A 14792-nucleotide genomic window follows, 5' to 3' on the forward strand; every position below is an offset into this window, starting at 1 on the left:
AAAACACAGTGCATTACACGACAATGCTTGTCGCTCTCCTTTAAACTGTTTTTAAACTGCAAATCTGTACACATGGCATAATGGAGTCATTTCTCTTTTAATCTGTAGTGACATTTGTCTGTGACGGCCTTAGGGCAGAAAGCATTTTGTCATGTCTCCATGCCAAAAATGTCAAATTATTAATTAGAAGACACTATGAGTGACTTTTACATGCAAAAGGTCGTCTATGTTGTTGTTTGTTACAAATATTTTACGATGACTTTCCCCCCACAGGAACATGGGTAACATTTGGAGGTCAGATCTCTGACGAGGTAAGACTTCATGTCAGATCCATCAATCAGCTGACACACTTCCTTTTCTCAGATTAGACATATAACTTGATCATTTTTCTATTAAACATTATATCCGTTCCCAATCTGCAGCATTTTCCTTTTTAAAGAATACAGAAAAAGATATTTGGGGTATTTAGAGTAGTTAAATCAGTAGCATCAGAGTAGCTTCGGCTACATTGTTTATTTACTCCTTAAATATGCAGTATTATTCATGCTCTATTTTAGACTCAGCTAGACCCAAATACAACAAGTAAGACCAAAAAACAATTTGTGGCCCCAATGGGAGTAATTTAGTGTAACTGGATATAAAATGGTGTGGGTGTGAGACCACAGTTATCATTCTGGTATCAATTTCCCAATATCACGGCAAGCTGCTACAGTAAGTCCCTCGTGGCTCTACCAAAGCCAAGTAATCAGATCCTATTTCTCTCACAGGATAAGCAAAAGACCTCTCCCAGTGTCCTGCTCTGGCCTTAGATGGGAGAAAATACTGAAGTGGGGACATCTTATCATTGCTTATAAAACACAAGGGCTAAGAGAGGCACAAACAAAACAAAATAAGAGCTTGGTACAGGCAGAGGAGGTCCTCACGACTAAACTGGCCTTTCAAACATCATCCTCTGAATAAAGAGCAAGAAGTAGGTCAAAAAGTGTGGGAAATACACTGCGCAGTAAACAGCTTTAATCAACAAGCAGACTGTACAGTTTCCTGGAGGATGTGCATTTCAACAGTAAACAGACGTACACTCCTTTCTTCAGGGAATTTCCCGCCTTTTTAAAGTGTAATTTGGTTATTATTTATAGAAGTGCCTTATGCCACACTGAGCTTCATGAGGAAACTTTTCTTGCCTGTGTCAGGTGGCAGAGCAGCTGATGACTATCGCCTACGAGAGCGGGGTCAACCTCTTCGACACAGCCGAGGTCTACTCTGGGGGGAAGTGAGTGATGTCTCCCATTTGTAATCACACTACTACTTTTGGTCCTGTTAGCTTTTTTCTTCCACAGGACAAAAGATGTTAACAAGGTTTAGGCCCTGACCAGGAATAATGCACCTGAGGAAGCCAAAAATGAAAGGTAGCTGTGACTCTAAAGTGATTTACATAATCTTATTCAACACTGGAGGCTCCGCATTATGTTCACAGCTCAATTTACCTCGCCTGGGCATCGTCTGTGTGAATAATGCGGAGCACAGTGGAGTTTTACGGGGATGAATATTCATTTTAAAGGTCGCTGGTGAAATTCAGGCGCACAGTACAGGAGGCATTTACCCATTATCTTGGGCTCCTTCTGATTTTTAATCAGGCATTCATGGTGCAGATTTGTGGCAGATAACACACTTACAATGCTGCAAGAGAACTGGAAGTCTGGGATCTAATCATATTATCTCTTGTGTTTTTCTTTACAGAGCAGAGATAATCCTGGGAAACATCATCAAGAAAAAGTGCTGGAGGTAAAGTGTTGTGTCTCAACAAAGCGAAAAGAATCCAAGAATGTGTTTTTGATTGCATATGCACTGTATCGCTGAACATACAGCATGCCAAAACGCAAACATCTCACAAACAGGTGTGTGTATATTAAGCACATGCCATTTAAAATTCACAGGCTTTAAATTGCTGCTATATGAGCATTCGCTCTTGTGAAAGGGTTTTCCACAAGATTTCGGAGCTTCGTTCCAGGGATTTTCAACCATTCAAGAGCATCAGAGTTAACAGGCACTGACATGGGTGATAACACCTGATTCACAGCTGGCACTTCAGTTTATCACAAAGGTCCCTCCACGTGGGAAACTGTCCTTGCATATGGAGCACTTACTTTTTGAAATATAAAAGAATTAAACAAAACTGTTGGCACCTAAAGCAGTCCCCATGCATCCTCATGGACTATAGCTTCAAGATGAGTCATTTCACCATCACTTGTCATTTTGAATCCAGATTTTACTGCGAAATTCCACGCTCATCGGCTACCGATTTGTCAGTCACAAGCTGGTAGCTAATGAGTGCCAAAATTTAGAGAATAAACTTGATGCAACCGAGACCATAAAGTCAGCGGCAGCGTTACAGAGGTCCTGGCAGAGCTCCGTTTTCCCGTAGACTTTCTACTGAGGTTTTGCAGACACAGCTTGTTGGCCATTTTGGACTTTTATGCTGAGAGTGCAGGATTAAATGACTAAGGCCCCAGTCACATAGGCCTAGAAGCCTTGAGACTGGTGAGTAACCATCTGGCAACCACCTGTCATGTGGGAAAAATTTGAATTCCCCAATTGGTTGCAAAAGGAAGCTGATGGCAGCTGGTGGGAAAATGACTGCTAAAGCCCCAGTCACACAGGTCTAGGGACCAGTCAATGGCCCCAATTTTTCCCTTGTGTCCCACCTCCCTGTAATTGCCTTGGTCACTAACAGCTGCAGTCATCTACAGTTTGGATGGAAGTGACGGCCAAATACTGTCTAGCTAGTCTCTCAGCATAAAAGAGTGACACAAACAGGAAAAGTTTCATTTTTTGACACATGTTGGCTGCAGCTCTGGGCAACAATTTTTACTAAGAAGGCAAACCTTCTCCATTTCTGGAGGATTTGTTCTACCACTTGGCTAGTAATTAGCGAGATGTTTTCATAGATAAACATGAAAACATAAGCATCCTTACTGCTACTGTAAATGTCCTGATATTATCCCAGTATAAGCATGTTTTGAGGTTTAGCATTTAATACCTAAATCTGCTAAAATATACCGATGAGCAAGTGTTGTTAACTTTGTAGGAACCTATAGTTGCAAACCAAAATAGTGCAAAAAGATTAGGTAGAAAGTAATTGTTATTATTTTCTTCCTTATTCCTTCAGTTGAATTGCAGCCCCTCAGTTCTATCCTGGGACCCTTGTTGTAAATGATTTCAAACATGCTTTTAGTGGAGGTAGGCATGGTTAGCGAACCACATGAAGCAGCCTAATAATTCTGGTGTACAAAATGCACAAAATGTTTGTGTTTATCTGTTTTCAAGCTTTGTGTATTGGTGACATTAGTTAGTTCAATGTTGAGAACATGCATCCATGCCTCCCACGTTAAGTGGAAAATTTTCAAGCAACATTAATTCACTTGATATATTATATAAATCAATTCATTAAATGAAAGTGTAAACTTGACAAATTTGCTCATGTCAAATCAAAACAGATGCTGGTGAGCGTGAACTGTAGGTCCACCACAGAAAACATATATTCCGCTCTGCTGCATGCACTGCCGAGAGAAAACCCAGTTATGCGCGTCACCCCTTTTAACTGCTCACGCCAGCTCTCTGCCCGACCTCACCTCAGCTGTGGACCTGTTTAAATTATTGATCATTCAAGCATGGCGGGTGGGTTATAGTGAGGGAGCTGTCTTGCTAGAATTCAAAGAAAAAAAGAGTCACCCTGTGGTCATTATACTCTATGACTTACTCGATGTTTGAAGTGCAGTGTAGGATGGAAGGCAGCTGACATAAATATAGTTGATTGCACTGATTTGTACACATAGGCAGATTTCATCATGCTCACATGCAGGTATGGTCATATACATATCATCTTTTTGAGAACACCTTTTTTTAATGGTCTTTTGATGCGTCTGACGGTCTTCCTGCAGGAGATCCAGTCTGGTGATCACCACAAAGCTGTACTGGGGAGGAAAGTAAGTATGTGTTCATACATATTTATCCATGTGTCCAGCAGGTGGGTTTTCTTTCTCAGACAGTCAGGCCATCTCACATACACGAGCCTATTCTTTAAAACGTTGCCTCCAGCTGCAGCGAGCGTGACACAGATGACACAGAGCGCAAGGACACAGATGTGGAGGACAAAATGACAGCATGTCTCAACCCCTTTTCCTTACTCTTCTAGCCACCCTCAGCTTTCTTGCCAAACTGCCCAAAGTCATAGCTGCTTCTGCTGTCACGCTAAAATATTCTCAGTCTGCATTAGTAGCCATCTGTATCTAAAAGTCTTCTGGCCATGGGTACATCCACGTACTGTTTGACTATTCTTACACGGCTAAGAACACTAGAGCCAAGCCTCAATTGTGTAAATTTAATTAAAACTCATCCTCTCTGAATTCTGTCAAGGTATTTCAAATCTCTCCAACACAGATGGATTTAAAGAACAACTGCTTAACCCCCAGCTGAGTGAGCTACGAGACTGTCTCACAGCTCGCTTGTCAAACATCAGTTCACCCCAGGATGCCTGGATATTTGCAAGATTCATATTTCCTCTCTATGGCGTTTCTTCAGTCTTTTGCACAAAAAGTAACAATAACATGGAGGAAGGATGGCATGCATTGTGTTTGAAGTGCGTTTATATCCCATAAGCACTCTGGAAAAACCATAGGAAACAGGGAGGAAGAAAACGAAAGTGTGAAATGAAGCAAGGCGAGAAGTAAGGCAAGTCGCGGGCATCTGAACAAAAACAAACACGCTGGAGCAGAAACAGACGAGAGGAACAAAGTGGAAAAGGAAAATGCAGGGGTGGGGAAAATCTTTAAGTGCCTGAGTAAACACAAGTGAGCCTACAGACAAGTCATTGGAAAGCAGTTAGCGCCACTGTTACCAGTGTCATTTCCAAATGAACCAGCAGCTGTTTTTAGCAAAACAACTCCCAGAAATGATGTGTGGGCTACACTACACACTTAGCAATGCATGTCTGACAATTTATCAACCAGCTGAACATAGTGACCCATTTAATATCTATATTCCTAAACTGGGGCAGCACGGTGGTGTGGTAGTTAGTGCCACTGCACTCACAGCAAGACGGTCTTCTGTGTATAGTGTGTGCATCTTCTCTCCATGTGTGCGTGGGATCTCTCCAGGCACTCTGGCTTCCTCTCACAGTCCAAAGACAAGCATGTTAGCTTCATTGGTGACTCTAAACTGGCAGTCTCTATGGGTTAGCCCTGCAATAGCTTAGCAACCTGTCCAAGGAGTAATTCGCCAACCAAACTATGACAGCTGGGATAGGCAAAAGCCCAACGGCTACTCTGAATAAGATATGTGGAGGAAGATGGATGGATCCTTAAAAATTCCAAACAATAAGTAAAAATACACAGTAAGAATATAAAGTTGAGTTTAAGCAAATGTAAAAATGCTACAGTTGTCTTAAGGGAACATGTACATATGCATCAAAAGTGCAGATTGTCTCCTTTCAGAATTGTACTAATTCTAAAATACTGATACATCCACGTGAAAGGAGCTTTATGTTATCCCGACTCACTGCAAAACTTGCAGAGCAATAGGTGGCTGCAGTGTCATAACACTGTATCACACAGTGTTATGATGCAGTCTAAAGTTGAAAATGGAATAAGTGTTGCATAAACTACAAGTACTGCTATATAAATATAATACTGAGTAGTGCTGCAGTCAAAGAAAATCATAGACTGAAATCAGACAAACGAGGGAAAAACTCTGCATGCTATCTCTAAATTACTTTGTGCGCTGATTGCAATTTACCTGCTGGCCTTATTGGTCTAAACAAGTCCTAAATAGGCACAGAAAAATCAGGCATTTGCTTCTGTGCTCAGTGAGAAGCCATGAGAAAAATCAGAGGTGATCAGGGCAGACACTGCAAACAAACTGCAAAGTTTGTTCTGGAGCTGCTTCAATTCGCGAGAGCTGTGAAGTAATGAAGAGTATGCGCTGACACCCCTGACATGTACTTCTTTCCCTCCTGTTGCAGAGCGGAGACAGAGAGAGGCCTCAACAGAAAACACATCATTGAAGGTAACAAGTCAATTTCCTTCCCTCTGCTTTGTCCTTCACATCACCCCACCAGTCGGAGCCCCGCTGCACTCCTCTAATCTCCCTCTTTTATCTCTTTTCTTCATCCCTCTTTGTTCCAGCCTCCGTCGCTTCTCGCCTTTTTGATATGAACACAGCTGAATTTGAAAGCCGTACTAACCAGTGGTGCATTAGGCACTCGCAGATGTATCGTCTTCTTGTAATACCTCCACAGGTGTCTGTCTAGGAAACTGTTGCATCATTTAATAGTGCTGTCCAGACTGTCTCCCCTGTCAGCCCCTTTAAAAAGAGCTAGGGCCTTGATGAGACTCATAACAATAAACTTTAGCTCTCATACTCTTGGCTCGATCCACCCCGCTTCCCAAACAATTTGCCATCCGATTCACAGCGCAATGCACCTCCTGCAGTGACTCAGCTCTCTGCCACATTATTAACATTCACTGCAGCTGCAGAAACTCTCCCCCAAACGAGAAACGGGGAATGCGCTAAGAAAGGGTTGGAAGAGAAGGACAGAGAGTACAAAAGAGAAAATGGGGTGAAAGCCAACATCAGAGAGGGGAAGCATAAGCGGTATTAGCAAAGATGAATCCATTTGGCTGTCCATGTAATTGTAAGAGAAAGGTGCAGCATCCCTGCCATAAGTGGAGAGGAACATTTCATCAAAGTCTAATAAACTGACTGAGCGAAACATCTGCTGCCATCATCTTCCTCACTACAGGCTGCCACAGCAGGCCTGCCATTTGACTGGACTGAAGTGATGTTCAGGGGTGTATATGATAGGGTGTAAAAACCTAATGATCAGCGAAAGAGAGAGCCGCAGAACATTTTCTTGCATCAATGTGACGATGCAAGAAAAATCAAGGTCTCTTTAGAGTCATCCTCACAGGAAAAAGACAGCTTCAGCATTTTATAAGGCTCTTTCACAGAAAACACAATTGAAGGCATTCTTCTATCCCAGATGCCAATACAGTAGCTTTGTTGTTCCACATCTTTTTTCCCGATCCAAAAATAGACTCCTTTCACAGCCAGTGAACTCCTGCTAATCCACGAGACAGCAGAAACCTCTCGTGATGACGGTGCAGGCTCAGATTAGGATCCGTGTAATGGGTGTTTCTGGGATTGTGGGAGTGCAAACGACAGAAGAAGGAATAAGTGACTGTGATGGTAGGAGGGAGAGTATAACTCTCAGCTGGGATTAGTGGGTGATGATGAAGCCTGTGGTACTAATCTGCCACGCACACACGCGCTTACTCAAAAGCGCGAGAGTGTCTTTTGCCTCGACTCCCTGTTACTCTCCTGTCGTCTTGTGCGACAGTCTCTTGTGTGCGCTTTTCTTCTTTCATCTGGTCTTCTGTGTGTGTGCGTGAGTGGAGGCCGATCTGCTCGCAATACTTTGTTGCCGTCACTTATCCTCTCCTCAGCATACAGTGTTACTCCTCTAACAAATACTGAGTGCGACCTTTCCTCTGATCCCTCGTCTTTCTGATCAGGCTCTAGGCTTTGAATTGTTTGGTTCCTCCACCAGCTGCCAGCAGCATTTATTTATGTAACAATAAGAAAGGATTGCACAGGTGTTTTTTTTTTTTATCTAAGAGAAGGTGCCTGCGAGCTTGGTTTGACAGTGATTAACTCTGAAAATAGTTCTGAACCTTATAAATTACAATTTTGAATCAAAACTGATTCCTGTTTGTGCAGTGGAAATGGTGGCAGGTGCATAAAACTTACAGCTGAGTAGTTGTGACAGTAATTAAATTAGAAAATATGTATTGATTACAGCTATTCCTGTGAAGTGAGCAATGTGTTCTATACATCTTTTATATGCATGTTTGATTTTTAGAAATCAGAGTAAAGTGCTAAGTAAAGCTATCAAACTTTGTGAGTGAACAGCATTGGCATCTTCATTCACTGTCACGCTGAAAATATAGCCACTGCCAATCAGATGCCAGATGATATTGCACTGTGGATAAAAATCACAGTGCTGTCAGTTTTGGTAAGTTTTACAAAATGAAGTGAAATGAATTCCCAAACCATGACTGAGCTTCTAGCGTGTTTTACAGATGCCTGTAAACACTCACTGTTACACCTCTATCCTGATGTCCTCCATACAAAGTGATGATGGTTTGAACAGAAAGTTTGGATACACTCTGGATTTACTCCATAAGACCTGTTGCTACTGATTTTCAGATATATCATAGCCTTTTCTCCCCATTTCCCATCTTGGCAGCCACTCTTCCACTGAGTCTATTTCTGACCGGACATGACTTTCAGATACTGTTCATCTGCTGTACAGTTTAATACATAATACAGTTTTATGTCTGTGAAACTGTTATCTTTGGCATTTTTTTCTAGATTAAACTAAAGGAATTGGAATGTGTATTCATAATATGTATTTTTGCAGTAGGCTGCTAGAACCAAAGTGCCAGAAGATATAGTTTAAAATAATTCATGTGTTACATGTAGACACCATACTAATTCATCTTTTGAGTTAGGTCCCCCTTTTAATGCCTGTCAGCTAGTCTGCGTTAGTTCCATGTTTGTGTGTTCATGTCTTTTGTTTGGATCTTTAATCTTTTCTTGTTTTGGGTTCTGGTTGGACTTTGTCATTCTTTGGGTTCTGGATTCTGCTTAGACTTATTTCTGACTACCTGTGTCCTGCATTTGGACCCACATCTCTTAATTACCAGCCTGTTAAGCCCTGAAGTATAACGAATCAGCATTTTCATTTATAAAAATTTTCTTTCAAACATCATCTTTTCTTATTTTATTAAAACAAAAGGGCAACAAAAACATCCAAAGGTTTAACTATGTGAATCTTGACACTACAATGTGCCACTAAGATTATTGATATAAATTATGGCTTATTCCAATCATCTGTTTAGCACTCATGCTCACACTGTCAATATTTACTGGAACATACAGAGTACTACCATAGCTAATTATTATATTACTGCAACTGGAGCTGACTTCTGCTGCAGCAAGTCAGGATGACGGCCATGACGAAAGCAAATTAACAAAACTAAAAACGAAAACTGAGCCGTGTCCTTTGTCTTTAAATGGCCACAAAGCCTCCTCGAGCTGGATCAAAGCTGCAGCAGGCCAGATGCAGCTGGAAGGCTCTGAGTCACATGTGGCCAACTGTCACTTTGTCATGTTTACGAACATGTTGAGCTCAAACCCCCCAGGAGCCACTTCACTTTATTATTATTGTTTTTGTCTTTTACCTGACATAACTGTGACTTTTGAATGCATTTGAATATCCCTTGTTCTTTTGAAGCTGGCACCCCTACCAGCTAAGCATGTCGCTGTCGCGGTGTTGGCTAAAAAGTGAAACTAAAAAATGATCTCTCTTTTCTGCAGATGTAGGTCACACTCTATGTATCCTTGCACATGCCCATTTATTTCACCATTATAAGAAGGACACCCAGGACTCATGGTTCCTATTAACTGTCTTCTTTTATTAGAACCCAAACCTCTCTCTCTAAACCTGGCTTATGTCTTCTCACTCTAGGTTTAAAGGGCTCCCTCCAGAGGATGCAACTCGAGTATGTGGATGTGGTCTTTGCCAACCGGACAGACACCAATACCCCCATGGAGGGTAAGTGATTGCCAACCCAGACTTCATGGGGCTGTTGGGGGGGAGTTGAGCCAGCGACAATACATGTTGTTCTGTAACATGAGAGGGTGAGAAATTCTGATGAAGCCGCTGCCCGTACTGGACCGGCGGCCTTTGGCTTTGACCAAAAGGGGGGTTTGTTTTTGCGGTCAGGTTTATGTGTTTTTCCTCTGACATATCCCCGAACATATTACAAGTAATATGACAATCTTTCCTCGTCTCTCTTCCCTCTATTTTAGTCCACCAGTCTCCCTCTATTTCTCTTCTGTCTCAGCGGGATCGCTAGCTTCCACAGGGTCTCCAAACTGCACCCGCTCCCAGCCCTCCCTGCTCTTCAGAAGCAGGATTATCCGGCCCCTATGGGGGAAGCTGGTGTATTTTTGGGTTGGTCTCACTAGATACAAGCCCTACTGAGTGCTATTTTTCTTTAACGCTCTTGCGCTTCCTTTCCCACACATCTACCTTATGTTACCACCATTTATTTCTTTTAGACACTTCCAGTTTCTTACTCTATTATCTCTCCCTTGCCATGTGGGCATCACAGATACTTGAGCCCCTTTTCTGTCTTTCCACACAAACTCTCAAACCACAGGTAGTATTTGAGTGAAAGGATGGAGGCGCACTGATCTCACTGAAATATTTTCCATTCTTTCCTCTTTACCCCCCTCCTCCTTCCCCCTTCGCTTCCACCCGTGGGAGCCAACAGACTGTGGGAGGCCTGTCTGTCATAGCGATCGTTCCAGGGTCCTTGCTGTCACTGGTACCAGTGGCTGGTGACTAGCAGGCAGACCCAGCAGCCTTCTCTATCAAACCTTTTAGTCTTTTGCCCCCTGCAGATGAAGTCTCTTCAGCTCATGTCAAGAACTGTGATCTGATTGAGAGTCTGACAAGATGATAGGAAGTGAACAGAGAGAGAGACGTCAGCTGAAAAATATATCCTGACAAATGTAAAGCAGGCAGGCTTTTATCACCTCTGCAGCACATTTGGCCCATTAGTCAGCGTGAGAAATTGGTCTTGTTTGCTTCATAATTTAATACAAAGGAGCATGGCTACTAGGGCTGCCACGATTAGTCGACTAGTCACGATTACGTCGACTATCAAAATCGTCGACGACTAATTTAATAGTCGACGCGTCGTTTGAAGCTTTGTAAGATCCCAAAAGACGCAGGAATGAGTAGCAGGATTTAAGAGTGTAATAACGGACTGAAACAGAAGATGGCAGCACTGCATGTACAAGGATGCCAGCTGCCGTTAAACCCCGAAGAAGAAGCTGTGTCCCAGAATTCATAGCGCGGCCCTGCTCAGTTTCCAACAATGGCGGCAGCTAGTTAGTTTTAATGTTACTCTTATTATTCTTTCTGGGTCACAAAATACACGTTTAACATATTTTTAGGCGAGAATGTAGCTGTGGAAACCTGAAATATCTGCTCAGTTTATCAAGACACCGCATATTTTCAAAAGCGCCCCGACGTTTTCGGAGACGTCTGTTACCCACTAGCTCGATAGCTAGCCGGGGGCAAGGTCACTAGAGCTGTGAGAACACCGGACTCCCGGCAAATCGTTTTCAAACCCACCGCCGTCTTTCGCTACTCAGGTTAAACATGATATATGAGTCACTTAGATAACTTAAAAATGTTATTGTTTGGCTTTTTTAGTATTTTATTTGTTCCTGAGTAAATCGGTTTGGCTGAGATTAAAGTTATAGTTTTTACACAGCTGAATAAACGTCAAGCAGACAGCTGATTATCAGAAGTGTGAGATGCTCCAGAATTTACTCCGGTGTCCTGTTATATTTTAGATAGCAAGGAGTTTATTAAACTTCACCGAAACAATCTGCAAATTTCATTAAAATTTAATAAACTATCATCTTTTCTTTATTTTTAGTTAGCACATACCTTAAACACTTAAAGCTGTAAGCTAATGCTAGTTATATAAGAGCAGATGCTGCTGGTGCAATAAGCTGTACGTTTTACGTCCAATGGATCTGATTAGTCGACTAATCGCAAAAATAATCGGTGACTAGTCGACTATCAAAATAATCGTTTGTGGCAGCCCTAATGGCTACCCTTCTAAATCATTGTTAGGGTATCAGTCATCCTTAAAAACTTGAGAGTGAGGGAGCGAGGATGAACCTCGTGCATGAAGGGACTGTTTAGCAGATCTCCCCGTGACTGACACTCCAACATCATGCTGCTAAAGCCTTAACTGCGTTAACAGCAAAAACACCAAACAGCAAAACAGCACTGTAGTTTCAAATATGCCACTGAACAGGTGAATCTGCATCCATCTGCGTTTGCATTTGTTTTTGTGACTTTAACTGCTTCCGACTTTGTGTGAGACAGCTTGCGTCCCCGTGGGGACCAAAAAAGTGATGTCATGGCTGCAGAGTCTGCCTTTGTTATAATCATTGCTTTTCTTCTTCCATCGAGTCATGCTTTTCTGCACCCGTGTCATCTCCCTGCTTGTTCTTTTGTCTTTTTCTTTCTTTCTTTTTGGCTCGTATCCAGTCCAACAGCAGGGACAGACCAAGTGCGTGCTGCAAATATACAACTTCTTCCTTCACGGAAGACTCTGTCTCCCCTTTCTCTGACTGCTCTTTACTAGAGCAGCTGTCAAAGTGATGAGACGCTATGTGAGTTTTTCTCCAGCTGAATATGACAAGAAGGTTCTCGAAGGAGGGGCGTGTGTGCCACAGTCAATTCATTGAATGAATAGGTACAAGGGTAGCTCGCAGAATAACTCGCCCAAATCCAGCCGCAACATTGGTACCCAGTCACTCAGAATCACATTTGATTTGAGAGAGGAGTGAAGCCATTCAATAAGCTGAATATGAAAATACCCCAGACCAATTGAATAAAGAACAGAATGCAGAGGCAGACAGACAGAGGAGCGAAGAAGACATGGCATCAGTAAAATGATTTTATATCAGTCCTTCCAGCCGAGTTTTATTCTCTAGCAAATGAAATGAAACCGCCACAGCACACTGAACATGAACCCCTTAGCTAGCAATGCAAAGTGCCAGGACATCACCTCTCTCTCCTCACCTGTTCATTACAGAAGAAGAGCATGGAAAATGATCTCACCTACTCAGCATTGCTAAACGTATCTTTATTATTTCTTTCCCCACGCTTTTTTTCCACAGTCGTATAACTTAGAACGGGTCTCATCTGTCACTGACAATCTCCTGTGATGTGACATATTTCCATAAATGAGCAATATTTTTAGTTGTATTCTACGTCCCCGCTGTTAGACGCCTCACTATAAAGAAACTCTCTGAAATGACATCCTCAGAGATACCTGCCCAGACAAATATGGATATCAGTGGGAGTTGGAGGCTTTCTTACACCCTCTGTGCTGCACTGTGATACCTGCCGGCTGAAGCTGGCCAATGTTCCAGACCTTGGGGTGTGTTGCTGACTAACTCTGGCTAGCAGCCAAGCAGTTTTTAAGTTTGATATGTTTCTGTACTAATGAGAGTGCTTTGAGATGCGTTACTTGGATTTTGTTAGCTTTGCGCAGAGCCTGTTTCTATATCCCTTTTCCTCTGTTCTTTGCGTGCTAGGCTAATTGGCTTCTGCATATTTGTGCAAATGCAATCTCGGCATCTAAATTGTACACTGATGTCATACATTCATTTTTTCACGTGTGCGCTCTTCATTGCGTGTTTTTGCCCACAGCTTGACCCACATCACCCTCCGGGAAAACACTGCGGTGTGTTTTTTTTTTTTTTTTGTGAGTGGGGTGTCAATGGTGTTTGCAGCACATCTCACCTGAGCACAGGATCAGTGTGGCATCTGCTGTTGGAGCTGATGACTCATCGAGCCCTTGTGGCAAGAAACTTTATGTTAAGACTTGAACGTTTCAATGAATCAAGGTGTCATCTTTTTTTTTCCCCTCCCGGCATTGAGATGGATTATACGTGTATTTGCAAACTGTTATTAACTGTGTGTGCCTCTGAGGTTGCTACATGGTTCGCAGCATTTTTTTTTTCCTTCTATCTTTACATCCCTCCAAATCCCTCCCTCCCTTCCTCCCTCCATCCCCTTTGGAGCAGATGTACTGTTATTCCTCTACCCTCCCACCTGCTTCACCCACATGCACACTTGCTCTCTGTCTCTCACAAAGCTACATTTCGGTCTAGAGAGAGAAAACTACTGATGAAAAGGAATCGCTCTTTTTTTAATCACACTCTGCGCTCTCATCTCCTCACCCTCATATCCAGCCTTTCTGCTTCACATTTTGCATGCAGCATTGTACTAAGGTGGCAGATGGTTTATTAATTCCTTTACAGACTGAAAATAATCTCATGAATTACTTGATCACACTGCCTTTGGTTTCTTTAGTAATTAGAAAGTTTGCGTGTAGCATTTAACGCACACACATTCAGAATAATAGCTGTTTCTCTTCATGCGTTAGATATCCTTTGAGAAAGTACTTCGCAGGGGTTTTTATTAAAAACTATTTAACTCTTCCACTTTTTCAAAAAACGCTACTTTCCTGCCACATCCTGAGGCACAAATACACAAACCACTGAAGGCCGCTGCTGCTGACTTCAGCCCCTTCAGTATTTTTGCTGTGGTTTCCTCCACGGCACAGGCAGCTGAGTCTTTTAACCCTGCAGCCTTTGGCCTCATTAAGTAGTGTGACCCCAGCAAACAATATCTGCTCACACATGGGTTTAAAAGAAGAGGCTGGACACTTCAAGGATCCACTTATCTTTTTCATTGTCCTGCAGTTTTACCAAAGTTTTAAAGCTCTTGGAATCTTCTTTGAACCTGCAAGTCTTCTCATAATTGTGTTATTACCTGATGAGAGAAAAAAACTGAATTTAGTATTGCTGTAATATAATTTCTATGTTATAATGTGAAAATAATGCAAGTTAAGCTGTTGAGACAACCTCTCAAATTTCTAGCATGACTCCATTCACTGTTCAGTTATTGATGATGCACATATCTGCTCTTTAATGTTTGCAGAGATAGTCAGAGCAATGACACATGTGATCAACCAGGGGATGGCCATGTACTGGGGGACATCACGGTGGTCTGCCATGGAGATCATGGTGAGTGACAGGAAAAGGTATTTACCTTTCCAGGACAGAGT

General features: G+C 42.3%; 1 protein-coding gene across 3 annotated transcripts in view; it reads left to right on the forward strand.

Annotated features, from left to right (window-relative positions):
- kcnab1b (potassium voltage-gated channel subfamily A regulatory beta subunit 1b) overlaps nt 1-14792 on the forward strand; it is a 45041-nt gene that overhangs the window by 25732 nt on the left and 4517 nt on the right. For all 3 annotated transcript variants that reach the window (XM_026149089.1, XM_026149090.1, XM_026149091.1), the window contains 7 exons: nt 274-311; nt 1191-1270; nt 1738-1782; nt 3939-3983; nt 6017-6060; nt 9587-9673; nt 14666-14751. In XM_026149089.1, the coding sequence (XP_026004874.1) occupies nt 274-311; nt 1191-1270; nt 1738-1782; nt 3939-3983; nt 6017-6060; nt 9587-9673; nt 14666-14751 (425 nt within the window). The remainder of the gene's footprint in view (nt 1-273; nt 312-1190; nt 1271-1737; nt 1783-3938; nt 3984-6016; nt 6061-9586; nt 9674-14665; nt 14752-14792) is intronic.

This window comes from Astatotilapia calliptera, chromosome 18 (assembly GCF_900246225.1).
Source record: "Astatotilapia calliptera chromosome 18, fAstCal1.2, whole genome shotgun sequence".
In the NCBI taxonomy this organism is placed as follows: domain Eukaryota; kingdom Metazoa; phylum Chordata; class Actinopteri; order Cichliformes; family Cichlidae; genus Astatotilapia; species Astatotilapia calliptera.